Source organism: Anser anser, assembly GCF_964211835.1.
Source record: "Anser anser genome assembly, chromosome: 10".
In the NCBI taxonomy this organism is placed as follows: Eukaryota; Metazoa; Chordata; class Aves; order Anseriformes; family Anatidae; genus Anser; species Anser anser.
In genome coordinates, this window is record NC_139730.1 from 7049857 (window position 1) to 7071340 (window position 21484).

At 44.0% G+C, this 21484-nt stretch overlaps 1 protein-coding gene and 2 long non-coding RNA genes across 8 annotated transcripts in view; 2 read left to right on the forward strand and 1 right to left on the reverse strand.

The window, feature by feature from the left end:
- The window catches only part of SV2B (synaptic vesicle glycoprotein 2B), a 63112-nt gene that overhangs the window by 16406 nt on the left and 25222 nt on the right, over window positions 1–21484 (reverse strand). For 4 of the 5 annotated variants that reach the window (XM_083849906.1, XM_083849907.1, XM_083849905.1 and 1 more), the window contains 4 exons: window positions 14643–15535; window positions 2956–3136; window positions 2288–2439; window positions 159–292 (listed from right to left, as the gene is read on the reverse strand). In XM_083849906.1, the coding sequence (XP_083706032.1) occupies window positions 159–292; window positions 2288–2439; window positions 2956–3136; window positions 14643–15159 (984 nt within the window). In that variant the 5' untranslated portion in view covers window positions 15160–15535. Of the gene's footprint in view, window positions 1–158; window positions 293–2287; window positions 2440–2955; window positions 3137–14642; window positions 15536–20833; window positions 21347–21484 lie in introns of those variants that run through there. The other variant, XM_083849909.1, reaches the window with a different exon arrangement.
- Window positions 278–1950, forward strand: LOC310904740. Its single transcript, XR_014588592.1, has 3 exons — window positions 278–396; window positions 809–909; window positions 1734–1950. It is a non-coding gene; the product is annotated as an uncharacterized lncRNA (long non-coding RNA).
- LOC310904738 lies at window positions 9741–12609 on the forward strand. Of its 2 annotated transcripts, none has more exons than XR_014588587.1 (3): window positions 9741–9871; window positions 11529–11699; window positions 12391–12609. It is a non-coding gene; the product is annotated as an uncharacterized lncRNA (long non-coding RNA). The 2 variants fall into 2 exon arrangements; XR_014588588.1 differs by lacking the exon at window positions 9741–9871 and adding an exon at window positions 10052–10066.

A 21484-nucleotide genomic window follows, 5' to 3' on the forward strand; every position in this document is an offset into this window, starting at 1 on the left:
AAGCAATCTGCGGGGCTAGTTTAGATGTGTAGGACCACTTTTGCCCCTGTGCTTGTGCTGTGTGTGTTTGAAGGGGCAAAGAAAGAGAGATGGTGACACGCGATCACCAGCTGTCCTCTGCTAATACCAGGCTGCAATGTTCACATGAATCATCTTACCTCCAGCAAAAACCGCGGGCTTTCAGGCATGAATTTCAGCGCCACCAGGGAGGCGATGCAGGGCAGAGAGCAGACGAGAACAAAGACTCTCCAGCTGTGGAAGTGGTACTTGGTTCCCATGCTGAACCCCCAGCCTGGAAACAGCAAGAGCCAACAGGTAAAGACACTGACCGGGGAGCCTGATTTTCCTCTCCTAAAGCAGCTCTGAACTCTACAGCTCTGCGTGACATGGGGACAGGTTGAGAGTTTGCTGTTCTTAGTAATGATGGCTTTTAGAGGCTCGATAGCATGTTCAGTAGATAACAGCAAGAGAGTTCACGTTCATTACAGAAAATTGGACATCCTTGCTCATGCTCTGCCATTTAAAGGTCTTTTATCTTTGAGTTTAGAAATCATCTAACAATACAAATAGCTCTATGCAGATCTAAGCAAGTAAGACTGGGAAAGGGTAGAGGAATCAGGCCATAATTTATTGCTTCTCAGTACTGCTACAGAAAATTTACAAAGGCTAAATCTTCTCTGATCTGGCAGGCATGTTAGAAGCAGCTCCTTTCCTTCTCATACCTCACACATGTACTTCACTTTTTATGGAAGCAAGCTAGGGAAACAAGGTGGGTTTTGTTTGTTTGTTTGTTTGTTTGTTTTTCCAGAGCTACAGATACTGAGCTGAGATTCAAACTCAGAAGAATCAAGACCCTAATCCAGAATTTGGGATTCCTCCTCTCCCACCTTTTCCCTGATGTCTGACCAGGTCAGTATTCCCCTGACAAGGAGCAGAAAATACAGGATCATTCTTATGTTGCTCCATTAACAAACTGCACCAATGTAGATACTTTCTTAAAATAAAACAAAAGGCAATTAAAGAAAAAAAATTTTAAAAAAAATTTGAATATAAGCTTTTTTTTTTCTTTAATTTACTTTCCCTAGACACAAATTTAATTAGGAACATTTACTTTATTTTTTTTCTATAGACATTTTCTTTAGACATTTTTATTCATGTAGTAATGAAATAATCAAGCAACGGCTTTTTCAGAGGTTTCATATGAGTCAGTCATGGTGCTCTAATCCTTTCCTCAAGTTCCAAAGTAGCAGGGAACCTTGGGAAATCAAAAAGAGAAAATATAAAAGCACCCCCCCCCCAAAAATTAAATACATATATATTAAATATATATATATATGTATTTACAAATAATAAAAAATACATACTACAGCCTGACACCACTACACAGTAACTTTGCATATTTGTTCCAACGGCCTCTGTCATATTGCTAGCATTTTATTTTATACTGACTGTGTTTTAGACATAATAAAACCAAACTGATAGATGCATAAATGTTAGTGTTTTTCTTCACGGTCTTTGTGGCCTGCCCTACTTTCCTCAAGCAGGATTTTGCAGACAGCTGCTGTCACTGAATACCGGGGGAATTAATCTTTTCCAGGAGATATTTGCTTCCGATGTTTTCCTGGGGTATGCACGCGAGCTGGGAGGAGGACCACGTCACAAGCAAATTTTGCTCCTCAGAGCACTGGCGCAGCTCAGGGTTCACCCATCGAATTTTTCTCTCCCACTTGCAGCTCCGTGCAGGGAACCCACCCACCCCTGAGCTCCGTTAGGTGAAGCCAGACATGACTTCAGACCGTGGCACGCCGGAGAGATGTGTCACCAGATACACAGCCCCGAGACTGCTGACACTTGGCTGAGGAAAAGAACATGTGCTGTCCTCACCGCTAACGTTCACAGCACCCAGTAATTCCCCCATTAAAGTTACTTACTTTTGACAACCGGATCAATTTTTTGCAATACAATCTCAGTCCAGTTTTCCCTTAATACAATGTCCCTTTGATTAACTGCTTGGGCTTTGGAGATATAATTCCTGCAGTGTATTTGAAGCTTTTGAGGAAAAACAGCCTTCACATGAAGCAGTCCCTCTTACAACCTTGGCATCAGCCAAGCAATCAATCAGAACATTTATCAGCCCCTCTGTGTGCACTTCAGGTATCTATTATTTTCAGTTTCGTTCATGCTGGGCTGCGTAAGGACTGACTAATGTTATCTGTGCGGGATTTTGGGGTAGTGTAGTGTTGCAGGAAGGTGATGTTGCCAAAAGTCAGAAGCACAAAACAATTACCGTAATGGGGGATGATGCTCCAAGCCATTGCTGAAGCAAAAATGCCACCGATCATCCAGAACATGCAAAGCCAGCTCAGGTGCTCCCCCCTCTTCTCACGAGACAGGAATTCAGAGAAATAGGCAAACACAATGGGGAGGGATCCCCCGATACTGAGGAGAAAAAACAACACGAGAGAAATAAGAGTCTTCAACATCACATAGTTGACATTGTTCATGTTAAAAGGGAAGGTCACACCAGACGTGTTGCACAAAATGCTGTGCAGGAAAAATGCTCATCTCTTTTTGGCTGGACTGGTCTTAGATATCTACAATAAACAAGTTTCTTGTTATCTCCGAAAGCCGCATTTAATGCCCAGTTTGCATAAAGCCCTGGCAACCGCGACTGCCAACTGAGGTGGGCATTGATCAGTCTCCCTGGCCTTTATGCATAATTTGGCAGTACCAGAAAAAAATGTTAATGACCAAATGTTCTTGCTGATAAAGCTTTCAAGAGCAAGGTAACACAACCACATGTGTTAAACCACAGTGTCCCCCCTGGCTCGGTACCGGAGATGCATCGCCCGATCTGCCTTCCTCGCCCACCCCGCACCCCTGGGTGCTGCTCAGGAGCAGCCGAGCTGTGGTGGGGCTCCTCCAGGACGTGCGACAGATTCACCTGCTACCCACCCGAGGCCTGAGATAAGGCGGCAGAAGAGGAAGAATCCGTATCCCTGGACGAAAGAGGAGAGGAACGCGAAGGCAGCATTGATTGAAAGTGATATGATGAGGCATTTCTTTCTTCCCAGTTTGTCAGCCAGGCCACCCAGCATGACGGCCCCCACCATCATCCCTAGGTAGACTATCAAGCCTAGAAGAGAGGGAGAGAAACAGTGAGTTTGGTAACACCCGTTATCCTGTTTGCCATGAGAAAATCTTTTGCTGCTCCACACGCGGCCAACACCAGGTGCTGGTCCCCCAGGTCACAGCCAGCTACCACCCGAGAGGGAAATGAGGATGGAAATGCCAGCGAGGGCGTGTGTGCCTCACAATATTCAGGCTATTTCAATGACACGCCAATCTTGTCAGGAACCAGCATACGTAATGCAGAGTGAGACCTGCCTCGGCCAGGCTCTGCATACCTCTTACGACTTCTTGTTTTCCAAAAAATTACAAAGACAAGGCTTTTCAAAATCAGTACATGAATTTGAAGAGAACTACATTCAGGTTTATTTAAAACCCCCTTTTTTTTTTATTTTGCAGGTGTCATCAAGAGACACTATCACTGCGCCAAGTAATAATCATTAGTATTTCCAAATAAATAAAATAAGGGCTGTTCCAAAATCTAACACTCTGCTGTAACTGTCATATGTAACTCTGTTCATCCCTTTTAGGCTTTTCACCTGGAGAGTCAGCAAAACCTATTCTGAACCCAGGGCTGGTGCTAGGAATTTCTACATGAAGCTTAAAAGCTGCCCCTGCACTGCACACTGCAGTGAAGAATGATACCCCTGTTCTCCCCAAATGAGCCATCTCAGATGAAAGAACCTCTATCCGTTGGCAGAAGCTAATTTCCCCACCTATTTGCCCATGACCTTTCACTGCTCCCAATGCATCACATCTTACAGTACGGATATACCCTCATTTGACCAGATCCACATCTTTCCTTCCCAGCCTCTCTGCTCGCATATCCCCCGCACGTAAGCAATGGCCAGGCATAAGCAGCTTAGGGTGCACGTGTCCCAGCTGTGTGCCGCCACCGGCACAACAGAAGTCTGATGTCTTATCTCTGCTAACCCCCCTGAGCGCAGTGGGACTGAGGATGTGCAAGGAGGAGGCTCCCTGGCTGCTGTTTATACACAGAAGCCATGAGACAGGGACTGCTAAAGCACGGATAAATCCCTTTTCAGGTTGCCCACCCTGCCCATGCTTCCTTTGGAATATATCATCTCTTTCACTTGCTGCTTCTCCTAGCAGTACCTGAAAGGATCAGTCTGTTACCGATCTGACCTGCGTAGCACAGATACTTCCTTCACTACTGAACCAAGATTTGATGTCTAAGAGAGCAGAGTCTTCATCTGAACGTTTCAGGAGAAGGAAGAACCTGCTGCTTGTCTTGATAGTTTGCTCTATAGAGTAACCACTCTGACATTATTAAGAAAAACGGGTTCTTTTTAACTCAACTTCATTAGATCTTTTACCGTGGGGTCCTCGGAACACAGTTTTTGTGAACACATTTAGTGCAGAGTGAATAGGAGAGAATGGTTTTCTTCTCCAAACAGGCTCCTCATATCCAGCTCACTATGTGCCTGCAACTCTGGCCTAAAGAAACAGGCAGTTTCCCTGGCTCTTCTACCGAGACCGTCACTGGAATGGCCATTTATTATTCTACCTTTTCCTTTATGAGGATACCAGCACAAATTAACACAAATTAATAATGCGCGCAGGTCCAGGACTGTTTTCATTTTCATTTCTTTTATCTAATTTCAAGATTTAGAGACTTCACTGAGCAAGAACATTCCACAAGCTATGCTCCTTTTGCTGGCAAAATTCCTGTTGAAGCCTGCAGGAGTTACAATGTGAAAGAACAGCAGGATCAGATATTAAACATTTAAAATCTGATAGCAATCAATGCTGCAGGGGTTAGAAAAACTGATCAGCTACAGTGAAAGGTTTTATACTGCAGATTGGCATAGCATCTGGGAATTGGTTAGTCCAGCAGTTGGCAGCAAATGGACCAGGTGTTTGAACAACATGTGAGGATGGAAGGGGTCAGGCATGAGCATGTGTCTCCAAAGCTCTTTGGAGAGTCAGTCCACACCTTGATCCAAGTGCTGACTTCTCTTGAGAGCCAACATCTCTCCCAGGACCTGTTTTGTCAAAGCCATCACTTGGGAAATAAGGTGATGATGAATATTTTTGCAATTCATTAATGTTATAGCAAGACAATCAGTCAGATGGCCAAGGCCTGTTTTGTACCATCCAGCAAAGCTAGCTAAGGACCAATGCAGAGGGGTACTTGGCAGCTGATTCTGTCTTTCTTTTGCTTGCAAATGCCTGCACTTGATGTAAAATATATTACCAAATTAAAAGCTATGCAGCAGAGAGCCACTGCGGCATTCAGAAGGATGCTTGTCTCACACTGATCACAAGCGGGAAAGTTCAGACTCTGAAACACCTTGTTCCATCGCAGGATGGTGGGATCACCTCTCAGCGAACAGTTCAGCTTTCTTTTCTATCCACACAATGTCTATGGGCAGTCAGGATTTTGTGTGTCAAAGGCGAAAGACTGATGTATTCTAGCTCCTTAACTGCCTTTGTAGCAGAGCAGGGGCGTGGGATTTTGCCAGTGCAAAGCGTGGTCGTACCTCCACGGTGAGCACTCGGCTGTGTGCGGTCCATACCCTGCTCAGTGCCTGCCCTGCTCAGCCCTGCTGCCCTGCCGAGGGGAGCTGAAGGTGTGCAAGGCCTTCAGACAGTCACCTGCAGCCCTCAGAGGCAATACACACACAGCTGGAGACCTGGGATCTCTTTCTCTACTAGATTCGGGCTGCCTCTTGTTCACTCGAGTGCAAATTACAAGGGAGAGCTGAGGAAAAAAAAAAAAAAGCTTTCAATCCAAAATCTTTCTGAAGGAAGAACCTTAATGCAGTGCCGTGAGGCTTAATGCTTTTACCCTGGCTCCTGAGCTACATCTGATGGAGCTGTGCTGAGGGCAGCCAGCAGCACAAAGTGAGGATACACCCTGTGCATCGCAGCCACCACCTTACAGCACGGCACACACGGCTTGCGGTGCTGCTCAGCCCACGTCACCAGACCCAGATGAATTAAAAAAAAAAAATAAAAACATCTGCCTATGCATACACATATAAGGGTGTTTCTATTGTTGTTGTTGTTGCTGTTTTTTTTTTTTTTTCTTTCTGAGAAAATCCCTGGATGACAGATGTTGATCCAAAGCCTCTTAACAACAGAAAAGGTCCCTCATTAGGAGGAGGTGGAGGATGTTGTTACTGTCTTCTAGCCCTTCTAGCCTGGGATTTTTTACAGCCAAGTGCCCTAGCTGGTGCAAGGCAGCAAGCTCTGTCCAGGGCTCAGCAGCCTCCCAGCTCGGAGGGAAGAGAGGATGCCATGGACATAGGAGTGGAGTTCAGGAGTTGGGTTTGACTTGGCCTTCAGTGTAATTTGCCTCATTAATAGTGACCACAGGGATATGGTGAATATAAACCTTTCTGTGTATGCCGTCTTGCAGTAACTTGTGTTCAATCTACTTATCAGATCAACAGCTTGTGCTCCCCAGAGCTTAACACATCCACCAAGCCCTGAGAAGTGTAAAAATCTGTGGAAAGACAGTTTGGAGACAGGGCAGTTAAAATGTTTCACATATGATTTCCAGTGTCCAGAACAGAGCAGATGCAGCAAAAAGTTCTCCCTAATCAGGAACACAAAAAAGAGACTGATCATGTGGAGATTTCTCAGGTTTTCTCAAATTGTATTCATTATTCCCAAAGACTCGGCCAGCTCTAAGCACCAGTACAGGACTCCCCTTACTCCAGGAGCCCAAACTCATGATGGGAGGGAAGATTAAACCTCTGCAACACAACATCCAGTGAGCAGCGTAAAACACAGCAGAGCTATTAACATCAATAAGTCATTAAGAGCACGTGGCCTTAATTGGTTATCATTTGTGATAAGCCAATGGATGCATTGTCCCTTAGAAACTTAAAGCAATGAAAATCTTTAGTAAAGGTAGCCTGAGGGATGACCAGGGACTGTTAGCTCAGCCAGTTTCTGAGGGGAAGGATGCTGGCTAGATAAATGGTTACTCCAGGGCTGAAAGAAAATCAGCAGGACACTTTATGGTGATGGAGAGGTCCCTTCTGGGAAGACTGCGTGTTCCAGCCGATATTACTAACCCTTCTTTGGGGGCAGCTGCAATAAAACACTCCATCTGCTAACAGATCTTGGGGCCCAAGGTACAGAACAACCTCAGGCTTTGCAGATTCCTGTGTCCTGGATTAGCACCCCACCTTGGCTGTCATTCCTCCATAGCGAATCACTTCTGAAAAGCTGTGTGCATCACTTCCCAGCAGCGTTTCCAGCAGACAGCAAGTTTCTTACAGAGCTCCCCTTCCTGTTGGCTCCCTGCTGCCTTCATCCTGCACTTCTCAGCTGTTTCAGGGGGCTGGTGTACGGCCACAGCTGTACAACCACTGGGCCAGAAAGTCTGGCCGCCCTGCACTACGGACTGCACGACATAACTTCAATAATTTTGGGAAAAAAAAAAAAAACATAAGCTGATGGAAAGATTGCTCAGTCAGATCCGACCCGAGCACTGCCCACACTAGCAGGATCCCCAAATCACTGACTCACACAGCACTGTCGCCAGTAAGAAGCTAAATTGTTCAATAAGGTGGTGGGGACCCAGGGCTGAGTGGAGTAGGTACTCATACTAGTTGCTACTCATACTAGTTACTTGCCCATGTAAGAGTGACAGTCTTCTGGAGTACTGCCAGGAGAATGTGGCAATGGTTGTTTCCTTTGTAAGAGAACCATCTCATAACAAGGAAACACAAATTTTAGGGAGAATTGGGCCAAGAAAAGTGATCACTAAACGGTATTTCTTCTGCTGTGTTCCTTCTGTCTACCAGTTGTTCTAGGGAACGACATTATAAATATCCGTACCAGAAACTTGACTTCAAACCTCAGCTTCAAACCATATAGCTTAGGCTGTGCTAGGAGAGATCAGCTTCCAAATTAACACATGCAATGGATGGGTGAAATGTTAAGGGTAACTCTGAATAAGCCATTATTTGCAGACTGTTCCACGAGTAATGGAGTATAATGAATGCCTGCGGGAAAGTCTGCTATAGCCTCCTATAAAATCTGTGGAAAACCAAAGAGCTGAAATTCTAAGAATAAATTTTGGGTTATGAGTCATCCAATGCTGAAGTTATAAGGAAAATATGCGACCACTGACTGGGCTTATTCCCACTGGAAAAGAGGTAACACATACAGAATTTTCACATTAAGCAATTTATTAGCCTTTACTGAAGCTATGTGCTCCATGTTAGACAGGAATCATGGACATAAAGGGTAAAGTTCTAGGAGTAAAGAAAGACAGATGCAGGACGTGGCTATGTATGTGCAAACTGTCTTTTTACTGTTTCAACATCATCAGAAGCAAACTCATAAGGACTTCAGAAAGAAAAGGAAAATTTCAAGATTTACCTAAACCTCCATCACAAGCCTGAATTACTTTCATTGACCATTAATGGGATTAAAGTTCTTAAAAATTAGGCACATCTTAAAAGAATCTTTTTCAAGTTGTGCAAAGGACTCAAGGAATAAATGGGAAATCCAAGCAGCAAATGGGAAGCATTAGTCCCAGATCCCTTCGGGCTGTCAGAACAGCGAGGAAGCTGATGGGTAGGGGTGCAGCAGCAGCTCACCTCTGCCAACAGGTCCACACAGAGCCAGGAGCCACAGGAACGTGGGATTTCTTACCTGCGTTTAATACACAGGCTGCTGGCAGCACAGTAATAAGAGCGTTTTTGAATGGGGAAAGCATTCTGATAACCCAAAAGGATTAGGACCTTATTCATCTTGTGATTCAAACTGTAATAAAAACAAAATTGAAACTCTCTTATGAATACTCTTATGAGCTTAGCATCTATTATATAAAGATGCATTTAATGGACATGACCGAAATGCTGTGAGTCGGGTCTGGCCTATTTGGGAGACGGATGAGACAAAGCCAGGACCCATTTGTGTGTGAGTGATTTGAAGAGGAATAAAACCCAGCAGTCCTGCCTGGCTTGCGCTCTAATGGTGGCCGGCATTTCCCAGACAGAGAACGGTCTCAGCAGAGGGTTAGTTCAGGGAAATTTCTTATCTGCCCTTGCTTGTAGGCTTATTAGTGCTTTACCCTTGAATTGCACTGATCTTTTAAACAGGAATCAAGTGAAAGGGGAGTCTCATTGCACTCGCCTTGTTGATTAAATATCAGCAGAGAGACCTCATCTACGCTAATGGCTCTACTGCCGAGAAAGGATTGCAACTGTGAAAGGCGGTTTTCCATTTTCAGGGCTCTGGGGGTGGATACAGAGCAAATCTAGCTGTAGAGTTTGAGGGGATTCTGCACGGGAAAGCCAAAGGTGGATGCGTGAATCCACGAGCGCTTTGGCACGGCCCCAGAGAGGCAACGCACGCCGAACGCCTCAGCGAGCGCCGCCAGCACGGCGTGGGTGGCTGCTTACACTTATCCGGCTTCACAGCCCCCCACAGGACTCGTCCATCACTACAACATTCACAGGACCATCTGGTCCCCCCATCCAGCCTCTCTGCTTTTGTTTGTGCTGGCTCTCTGCAGATGAAATTCCGGCAGCATTTACAAAGGGGGGCTCAGCCCCCCCCATACCAGCCCCACATGAGGTGCAGGGTGTTCTCGAATCACAAAAGCACCTTTTTTTTTTTTTTTCTGCCCAGCACATCCCCCCTGCTCAGGATGCTGCCACTCGTTGGGCCACGGGAGTTTTCCTGCCCAAGAACAAGTGTGAGACCAGGACTTCGGGCGGGATGCTCGGGATGCCCGTGCATGGAGGTCAAGGTGGGTTTTGGCATGGAGGTGGGAAAAAGCAGGGGAGCCATGGCTGGGCTCCTGGTCTGCATTTATCCAGAAAAATATAATTAATTCATTAATTAATTAAAAAAAAGAAGAAGAAGAAGAAGAAGGAGAAGAAGGAGAAGAAGAAGTGGAGAAAAACCACTGAGCTGAGGGAATTAGGATTTACTGTCATATCAGGTGAATTCAGGTCAATGAGAAGATGAGGTCGAGTTTTATCGCAGTTGATAAGAAAGCATCCTCTTCACACAACTAAAAGAAAGGATGGTGTTACACATCTGGTTTAACCTGACTGACACAGCCAAGCTTGAATTTCTGCATAACTGCATAATTACGAATAGGATCTTTTTTAATGGTTTTTGATCTAACATTATGAGTCTAAGAGCCTGTAAGATGATATTCTCCTTCAAATATTATTACTATACCATAAAAAGGAAGGGGAGCCGTGTGCCTGAAAGACAGATTTTACTCTCAGCTTTGGTGTGGATGTTTTGCAGTCATGGGCAAAGGGCTTTACATTTTTCTCGTCTCAGTTTACTGAACTGTGAAATGATGATAACAACTGCAGCCCTGGTGTCTGGGAAGTCTGATGCTCTAACTGTGCCTTCAGTTTTTTATACATAAGATGTGAGAAAGTTTAAAACATTACTGTGACACCATCTCTTTTGCTTGTTGTGTACTTACTACTCCATGCTTGTCAACTAAGATTTAGTCCCCTGGGAGGTGATTAATAGCACTTGAAGATGCACATTTATATGATATTTCTCCAAAGAATTATGGTGTGTGCTTTTCAGCACATCAGCAAATAGAAAATTTATAACTCTCCATATGATTGTCCTTATCAAATGAAAATACAGACTGTTTCTGTCAGGATATGTTATATTGAAGAAGAATATATTGAAATATACTGAAAAAGAATATACTGGTGCAATAAATTTAACAAATGGATTGTTATTATGACTATTGCTGAGGAAAGCTCAGCAAAAGCAATTATATGAAATGAATACATTAAAACAATGTTACAAGTTAGCAAGCTTATACTTAATGACTAGTTTTAAAAATTATAAAATCAAACAGCTAAAATACCCGGAGTTGTTGGCACTTTTTTCTTTTTTCTTTTCTTTTCTTTTTTTTTTTTTTTAATACCCCTGCAGTCATCTTCAAGATAACAATTCACATCACAGAAGAATTCTAAATATATGTTTTGTCCCACGAGGGATAGTAAGGGCTAAAATAGCTGTTAATTTGCATCTGATGTAGATGTGTTTATTTTCAGAACAAAATGTAAACGTTTTCTACGAAGTGTTAAATTCATTTCACACATTTCATAAAACACTGTGGGCATCTGTTTATTTGTAATTTTTGCATAATTTGGCCATAATTTGCCTGATATTTTTCCACTCTTGCTTTCTGAGGGAGGAAAAATAAGCAATACACAGATTATTTAATGAGAAACGTCCTTTAAGCAAAAGCTGAACTTTGCTAAATTGGTCTTTAGGGGGCAGCTACTTTAGTTCTCATTTGTCCCTTCCTATTTCTGTGTGAATTCAATTACTTACCTGATTTATTTTCTCTCTCTCTCTCTCTCTTTTTTTTTTTTTTTTCCCTCTTGGCCTCACTGGTTGTGGCTGAGACCTTTCAGGTGTTTAACCATTTGCAGCTGCGTGGAAGCGACCCTAACGCCACCTGAATAAACTGATATAAACCTGGGATAAGCTGATTGTGTTTCCTTTGCAAATATGTGTAGAGATGAATGGTTACCTGGGAATAAACAAGAGCTTTCTGCAGGGACCTGTTGTTACCTGGTGATAAGGTAAGGGACAGCAATGCCTGTGTGTGTAGGGGCCCCATATCCCTAAAACCTCCAGATAACGTAAGGGAAACCTGCAGCCTCCCTGCTGACCCTTCCCTCCGCTCGGTGCAGACACACTCTTACAATTTCATCACCACACGTTAGGCAGAAATGGAGGCGAAGGGCTCCTTGATTGCCACCCATTTCTGTGACAAGTCAGCCTGTAAGTGCCACCGAACCCCGGGTATTAGCAAGATCAATTTGCAATAGCACAGCCCAAAGACTTTCGAGGAAATGGAAACCCTGAGAGAAACGAGCATATGTTGGAGGCCCTGAGCTTCGTTAGCAGCTAGCTCCTTCTTGTCACCACTGGATGGGTGCTGAAGCTAATCCAGGAAAGGTTTTGAGGAAGATTATGTTCTCATTTCCATCAATAGCACTTCCCCAGCCTTGCCTGTCAGGAGTCGGTGTCTGTCTGTCCTCAGTGTGCACCCACAGCTGCTCCGAGCAGGGACGAAGCCTGGGCCACCAGGCTGTGCTGGAGCCAGCTCTGCCCCAAAACTCACCGCCCTGTGCCCGCCAGCAGCCCCGTACACGCTCTGGCCTCCTCGCATCCTCACTTCTTGATGCCTTTGAGTAATCGTTGCTTGTACCAGTGCAGTGCTCTGCAGCCTCATGCTTTCTAAGCCACACTTAATTCCTTTTTTTTTAGAAAGGATCATCTGGCAAACCTCAAATCCAAGAGAAAACCTGCAGCAGAGAAATACCCAGCTGCTGAGGAAGCGTGTTAACAAGAAAGACACCGAATCACAGACCTTCCTCGTGTACAACACGCATCAGTAACAAACGGGTGTTACCATCAGTATCCACTTTCTTCTCTTTTTAGTCTGTCTCAGACCAAGATGAATAAATTTTCTTGTTGTTAGGAAAATTATTTCTTTTTCCTTGTGCTTAAACAACAAAATAATGAGTGCAAGCTCTGACTGCAGATCCCTCAATAGGACCAGGCTAAGGACAGAGAAAACTTCTGCAGAACCGGGTTCTCAAAAGCTGTCTTTCTAAGCAGGGAGAAAAGGCAGCCGGAGGAGTGCTCTTCCCCCAGTCAGGAATTTTGGTTTAGCTCGGTTAATGTGCAGTGAGCTGGAGCTCAAGTTGGATATGGACCCAAATGTCTCCTTGTTTGTCCAGAGCTTATCAGAACACCCTGAACTTTCAGCCTTGCAAATACTGAGCTGGAAAAAGCAGAAAAGAAAAGATCTCTCTTGGGAGGTTTCTTGTTCTTTTTTTTACCTGTAGTTGTGCCAGAAATACTTCAAAGATAGATTTTTCGTGTGACATTTGAAGTTTTTTGACTCTGGCACCTGCCAGAGACTGCAGAGACAGATATTTAAGGGGTCGGAGATTCAAAAGATCTCGGTTTTCATATAGTCACCAGAATAAGTGGCCTGCTTTTCAAAAAAGGTCTTGTCACTGAAAAGGCACCCAGCCTGGTGTTCCATAGGGAGCTGCTCAATTCGGAAGTCCCTTTGAAATCAAGATCCAATTGTGAGCAATGTGATTTTAGGTATTTGACTCGAGCTATTTTGAGCTAGAAATTTTAAGTGGTTTGAGAAGCAAAAAAATATTACCAGACCTTTTCAGGCACAAAACCAGGAACAAAGCTAGCTGACTATGGGAATAAGCATCCTGAGATGAAAAAAGAAGAAACAAGAAAAAAAAGAAAAGAGGGGAGAGGAGTCTCGAGGACCTTGATACACCAAGTAGAGAGGTCTATATAAGGGTAATTATATAACACCTTTTTCACATGAAAATAATACAAATAAAATGGAGGCAAAGCCTGGGTTCTAATCCCAAATCTGCATTTACCTTGCATCAGGCAGGTCTTCTGGGTCAAATAGTATGCACTGCAGGCCACGATGATTTCCCTGTGACCCTGGTACGCTTCTATTCAGACACACCATCTCATCCTAAAGCAGCTCTTCCAAGACCTACTTTATTTTCCTTCCAGATGTGCTGTACTATTGCACAGCTGGCTCTCACTATGGGACATGCTGGATGCTTTCCTGGTTCTTAGAGATCTGGGAGACTTTGCCTTCTTTGGCTTACGATGTGCAAGGGGAAAAAAAATGTTCATCCAAACCTTTCCACCCAGTCTCACTCACGATAAATAAGCCTTTGTATTTTGACCGCAGGGAGGTGTTAATGGTGATGCAGAGGGGATGTTGTCAGTAGCTTGGCCCTTTAGTCTCCATGCAGCACATTAATCTCATTCCGCAGGCCTAAGGAGAAACCTCTGTAGGCTACTTCTGACCCAGCACATATTAGCAATCTGCCCTGGCTGAGAAGTTAGTGTGTAGAAGGAACTGTCTGCACAGCTGATCTGCCAGCTGGGACTTCCAGCTAAAGAAAAGGGAAACCTGGGTGTAGTGAGAAGCTTTGGAGAGCAGGGCAACATCAGGAGCCATAACATGACGGCAAAGTGATCCGGACCGAGCTGACCCCTGCCTGTTATATTCATCATACTCGGATGGTACTGCCTTGTGGACTTCTCATTACCATTTAATTTCTAAAAGCATTGAAATCTGAGTCATTAGATGCTTAATTAGGGAAAGCCAACCGTAACCTTTTATATATTTGACCCTGAACATCCCAAGGAGTTTTGCCTTGTGGACCTGCTGACTGTGAGCTGCCTGGTTCAGACCCAGCCTGTGGTGGCCAGTACCGGGGCCATAGCACATTCATAAGGTGGGCTGAGATGTGGCGTGATGCTGCTGCTGTTTTACAGTAGCTGCCTTCTCAGCAGATTGCAATCCCCTCTCAAATCAGATCCACCCAGCTATGACTCTGCACGACATGCAACGTAAGAAAGGGGCCACCAAGGGTTCCCAAAGCTGGTCTCACTAGAAATAGATGTCCTAAGTACAGTCTGTTGTGTTAGGAAAGCAGTTTGCAAGTGGCACTTACCTAGCATGCCTTTGTTCGAACTGGATAAGCACATATCCTTCTCAGCACTGGGCAGAACAAATCCAACCACAAACAGCTCCACCCCATCTGCCATCAGTGCCAACCCTAAAACAAAGAAGAGCGTCCACTGGAAGCGTCCGTGGCCACACTCCTCAATGATGTTTTCATACTGGTGGGCGAGTTGCTCCTCATCCTCCATCCTCTCTGCCATAAGGTCAGCACGGTCTCTGTAGTCATCATCCCCGGCAGGAGCTCGCTGCTTCTGCTTGGCTTTAATGTCATCTGGGTGTGGGATCCCTTGGTACTCCCCCTCATAGACCTCATCGTCTTCATCGTGCCCTTCTGTAACATCACTCTGGGCATCTTCTTCATGAGTGGGCTCGTCCCCACCACGGTAGTAGCCATCGTTGGATGTGTAACCTTCATAGTTACCATCCTGGTACCTATAGTCATCCGAAACTTGGTGTGTGTCCCTGCCACCCTGATAGAGGTTTGTATTTCTGTAGCCATCATCCATTGTGAATGCAGAGTTCTCGGTGCTGTAGGTCACTGTGTGCAGACAGACAGATATATGTATTGATTTGTGTGATTTTTGCTCTGAGTTACTTGAGCATATCTTCTCTCTGTTCTTTGGAAGTGATGTGATACACGGCTGCCCAGGCTCCGAGGGAGAATTTCTATATAAAGTTTCCCTCTGACAGTCTCACGCAGTTGTTGATAATGCTTCACTTTTCAGCTGTCATTTGTGACTTGCTGGCTTCTTCCTTGCTTTGGGTGGGAAGAGCTGGGGCTGCTGGCTGGTGAACAGCAAGGGAGCGGCAAACTGCACAGCCAGGGAGCTAGGAGGATTTGACAGCTTTTTCTCTATTCATCATGGGGGTGAAGGTCACATCCTGAGGAAACAATAGCAATGAGACAAAGGTAAGCTCGCAAGCACGCAGGCATTGAGTTTAACATCCAACATTTTGAACACACATTTTTTCCATTGCAAAAAATGGCAGCAGAATGTTTGGGGAGTGGTTTTACATCTGCAAAACCCAAAACCTCAGGGGAAAAAAAACAACAACAACAACAAAAACAGGCATGAAAAATTACCAAGCTAAGTGAGAACCTAGCATAGACTGCAAAGGAATCTAAAGGAGGTTGTAAGGTAATGTGTGGTCTCAAATTCTGCCATTCCCAGAAGTCTTACTTCCCACGTGTGGTGCTGGTTTCTGCAGAGAGCAGAGCAGTACCGAGCTGGATTGCTTGAAGAGAGCTCTCTACTTGTCAAATCCGTGTATAGCCACCTACCCAGAGCATGCTCATCCTGAGTATCTAGAGTGGTTAACATCATAATGACACAAAATATGAGCTTGGTTTTCCTTTTCATCCAGATCCCCAAATTACTTTTATTTGGTGGCTTTTTTTTTTTTCTTTCCCCCTGGTGTCTAACCATCTGTGTGACAGATGTACAACTAACAGGCAGTGTCTGCCAAGATAAAGTCACCCAAAGTCCCACCAAGCTCTGCTCTCCCATATCTAACCATCGATGGAGGATGATTTTCACAGAAAGCAAAAAACAAAGTTAGTATGGAATCACTGCAGTCTGCAGGGGAAACCAGGGGAAGCCAAGTCACATCTAAACACATTCTTATTTTAGACACCTGATTTCCATTATTTTTCAAGCTGTTTTCAGCCAGCTGGCTCTCCAGCATTCTGCGTTTGTTGCTGCACACAGCTGTGCACAAGGATTTTGAAAGGAGTCTCACATGGGAAACTGAGTAGAGTCACGCTAGAGGAGCCAGCACAGTGTAGGCATGCACAGAAATGTGAACTTCAATTCAAGCTTTGAGCTACTTGCCTAAATAAAACGTACACGAGCTAAGAAATGACTTGGGCTATGCATGACTTTATATATCATAGAATCATTTTGGTTGGAAAAGACCTTCAAAATCATCCAGTCCAGCCACGAATCTAGCCTACTAAGTCCCACCACGTGTTCCTTAGTGCCACATGTGTGGCTGTTACCCACGCAGTTAGGCTGTAGAGCTGTGCACAAAAGCACACACTGCACTTAACAGTGCTATCCCTGCACTTTGTGATGTTATTTAGCAGACATGTATGGGTTTAAAGTACACGCAGCTAAAATGACTCCAGAGGAGAAATTCAGTACAAGCACTCTCACAACATGCTCAGAAGGGCACCACTCCTACAAGTGCTTTGGATTTTTTGCGTCCCATATGTTCAGGGTAAAAGGAAGAGTCTCACCTATGCTGTTCATGGGAGTTGCTCTGAGAAAATTTTTAAAAGCTTCCTATTCATTTTTGTTTAGCTACCTCTATATTCATGTCATATAACTACAACACGGTCTCTGCAGGCCCTTCCAGAGCATCCTCCTTTGCTCTGAATGCTCTGCCATTTGTCACTGCTTTCAATGTGTTTCCTGCTCCTTTCTTTATGCTGAATCACACAATACATTTAATACATTTTGTATGAAGTTAAAAAGGCGGTAGGGCTTTATTCCAGGGCAGAAGAAGTAATCAATAAAGTAAAAAACTAAATAAAATAAATCCCATAGGCTTTCTGGTCAAGTCAGAAAGATTAGGAGACTACAGTGCATGTAGCAGTAAAGGGAAGCATTTGCACCCACAGTGGAAATGTTAATATGGAAGGGAATTAATATATTTTACAGTCATTAAAAGCACTTAAATCGCCTTTACAGCTCTTGTTTCAATGCTGGAGTGTCACCACTAATGGTTAAAAAAAAAATTCAAGGGTATATTTGAGTCTCAGAACCTCCCAGTCTTGAAGTAACTTTTGTGATTACACAGAGATGTGTCATGACTGAACAGCATGTTCTCCAAGGCAGTGAAAATGTAGTTCCATAGAGACATAACTTCTTTTGAAAAGTAGAGGAAAGAACCTTAAAAAAAAAAAAAAAAGAACAATATGTGCTAAGGATCATTAGACCTTGCTTTGGAAGTCTTTAAGCATCATTTGTTGGCAGGTCATATTTCAAAGTGACCTCAAACATCAGAGCAGGAATTGCAGTGACCTCGCTGTTCTCGTCCTCTGGTTGCTTCAGAAGTGGGTTGAAAACTGGTCTTAGGAAGTGAAGTATTAATACTATTAATGATTAGGAATAGGATTCATCAGATTGTAGATCTCCACAGACCTTACCTCTAGCCTTACACCTTCTTTTTCAAAAAGCAAAATATGTTCTTGAAGACCAAGCACTGGAAATCTTTTCCTTCTCTATTAAAAAGCCATGGCTGGAAGCTGGGCACTCTGCCTCCTACAAACGCAGGAGCACAGAAGACAACAAACTCAGGAAAGACCTGTTTAAGCGTCTGTGCTCTTTCGCTGATGCACAAAGACGTTTTTTTACTCTATGAGTTCGCTCACATCATGGGCAGCATAGGAAATATTGACACGAGCTGGTGAGTCCCATAGACCAGTGACTGCCACCCGTGTGAGGAAGAATGTGTAATTCAGAAAACAAGACTCAGCGAATAAGAGTCTCTGGCTTCCTATTGAACTTGTAGGATGGATATTTTGGGGGAATTCCCCCAGGAGAGGGGGCAGTGCTCAGAGGCAGGCTGTTATTTAGTACTCTTCAATATTTCACTTAGACACTTCACACTACTTGCTTCCTTCCATTGCCACGCATGCAGGGGCTGATTCACTCTAGACCTGATTCTTTAACACCCTTTCACTTGAGCTAAGCTGCACTTACTCATATTAGCAGCCCCGTTTAGCATTGAGATGAGAAATCATGACTTCTCATAAAGATTGCAGGCTTGCATCACTGTAATTATACTTCACAGTGATGCATGAAAGCTTGAGACAAATGTACACATAGCATCGAGCCTATTTCAAGCTTGGGCCCTTTTAAAATGATCGCTACCAAACCAAGGCATGCAGGCACGGTTTAAACGTGCAACACTTGTAAGGTCCTAAGGCAGAGTCTGCAGGGGAGAGGGGCAGAGGCAGAGAAACTTTATTCTGGGTCTCCTCAAAGTGCTTCTGTCCCCACTAACCACAGCTTTGGACTCAAATAAATAAAGTACCTGGGAATACCGGGGGCACAAGGGAGTTTCTGGCAAAGCAAGATCAAGGCCATTGCTTTATGGGAGCTGAGAGTGTATAAATGTATGTGGTGGGGGTAGAGAGAAGCTAGGAGCTGAAATCTGGATTCTCCTCCCTGCCTTTCCCTGTTCAGAAAGGGGAAGGTCTCACGGAGCTGAAGGGGAAGGCTCTGTTAATGCTAGTGCAAAGGAAGGAATGGCGGGGAGCAGTGCAGGAACACTGCAGGATTGCTTTCAAGGGATTTTTAGCTTTCATCAGAAGAATCCCTGTAAGACAGGCAGCAGAGAGTTTTAATATTCTGCCTGAAGGGCAACTCCTCTGGCAAAGCATCCCTGCCCCCAGAGCTGCCTTCTGTTGGCAGCAGTGGGAAGATGCCCAAGATCCTGCTGCGGCCGTAAGGACACTGCAGTCACAAAGCTGGCTGTGAAGGAGCTGGAGAGGAAATCCTCCTTTCGGAAAGGGAATAGCGCAGATCGCTGTTATTGGCTTTTGTAAAGTTCCAATCTTATCCTCTTAATGAGGATGCAATTAATGGCTCCATTTGTACACATGAAGGAGAAGGTTTTTGAGATGCTTAACAACTCGCAGCTCCCAGGGGAGCACTAGCCTGGATTTCAGACAGCCAACATTTACACGAGTGTTACCAGACTGAGGGCTGTAGCAAGGTCTGGTCGCCACGCTGCTGGATGGAGGTGTTGCAGCACCGTGCTGCAGACCCTCTGGGCAGCCTTAGGGGACTGTCACTTAGCTGCTTCGGGGTCCCCAGCTCCAAATGGGAAGGGCACAGCATTGTCGCTTGATTGCTCGAACCCTTTGCAGCTGTGTCTGCATGAATAGGTGGCAACTTGTGCCCCAAAAGCCTAAAAAAATTGCAGATGAGAGATGAGCTCCCTGTGTTCCCTTTTCTATAAATGAGGCTCAAGGGCTTTGTCAGGTGTCCACTGACCTCTGCAGTCCAGCTTCACAGTTCTTAACTATTAACAATTATTTTCCCCCAGAAGAGTTCTAAAATTTTTTTCTTTTTGGAAAGAAAAAAAAATCTCAAATTAATCTGCAACCCCACAATCCACAAAAATAACACTTTCAGATCAGGTCCATTAAGCTGTTTCACCTTACCTATGGCAGAAGGCTGCTCTGGAATTGTTGAATTGTTTCAAATTGAATTGAGAATTGTTTCAAAAGGAAAAACAATTTAGGAAGCGCCAGCCTGTCAGCTACTCGATCCATTTTTTATTAGAAATGTTTGTTGAAACAGTTTTTTACCTGAAAAAATCACGTTTTGAAAAACTGACACTTTTCTTATCAACGAAGATTTACTTTCATTTATGTAATATTCTCTAAGGGATGTTGTTAAGAAAGGAATATAGAAAAATATAATATAGGAAAAGTAATCCTGTTCTTTATATGCATTTGAAAGTATTTGACCTCTGTTGTGGGGCAGAAAAAGGCTTTTTTTTCATCACAAGGCTCTGATTATTTTTTTGTTTTTTTTTTATATATATATATATATATATATATATATATATTTGCTAACATTAACATTGCTGCTCCAGCTACACAATTCAACATCCAGAAGAGAGCTTTGCAGTATCATCATTTTCCTGGACAGATGGCAAGGCTGGGCTCTTGGCAAGGATCCTGCAGAGGGAGAAGTGGCAAGATCTGGAGAGAATACATTTGTGAGTGCAGTTAGAAAAAGGGAATGAGGGGGCTTTGGTGGCAGAGAGGTAGAAAGCAAGTGAAATCAGAAGTCAGGGAATGGGGATAACAGTCCAAATTTTGCTCAGAGTAGAGTGGGAAATGGCCAGGGAAGGATGGAAGCTCTGACAGGTTATTGATCCACTAACAGGGAGAAAAAAAAAAAAAATCTATTCCTTAGTAATAACAGCAGCTCTTGCTTCATACCTGAGGATTATAAACCCATCTCAGGCCATCTCTGTCAGAGCTCAGCTGTAATCCTCGCTAATTCTTGCTTGACTTTTTGCAACTCTATTTCACTGACTAAATAATAACCAGACAGGGAGAAAAGTCTTGGAGTATATGATTATGAAATACTTTTGGACACAGTTAGCCGTGGGGAATATCACTCAGGAAAAAAAAAATGAAAAAAAAAGACACACCTGTTGACCACTTGAGGTAATTGTACCAAAATAGGCCATGTCTTGCATGTTTTCATCAGTCTCTTTCCTTGCTTTCTCTTTCCATCAAGTATCCTAATCCTAAGGTGGTGATGAGAAACAAGTCCCCGGGGAGTTTCCAATAGGATCGTCTCAGATCTGAACACCAGTCAGTAAATCAAGATGATTTAATTCACTGAAGATCTGGTCTCTTTACAAATACAGGTCAGCTCTTCAGATAGCAGTTATATAGTTCATATATGATCGTGATGAGATGAAAGGACGGTGTATCTACCACTTAAAAAATCCTCCTGATTCCTCCCATCTCCTCTCCAGTCTCACAAGAATGGAAGAAATATTTGTCCTTGCAAATAAAATCCAAAAGAAACCGCGGTCACCAGGCCTTCTTGAGAGAGGACCACATCACAGTCCCAGGTCAGAGACCCTTGGATTTGGAGGAATGTCAGCTCCAGCCTGAATTTCTTAGAAAATCTAGCAGAAAACAGAGCCATTTCATTTCAAGAAATCAAGGCAGGTGAGTGAGTCTTCTATTTATTTATTTTTAATCAGCCACATGGTAGCTGGAAGCAAAAGGGAGCTAGTTTGCCACTAAGGACACTGTGTATGTGTGTAGGCATGCCAATAAATGGTTTT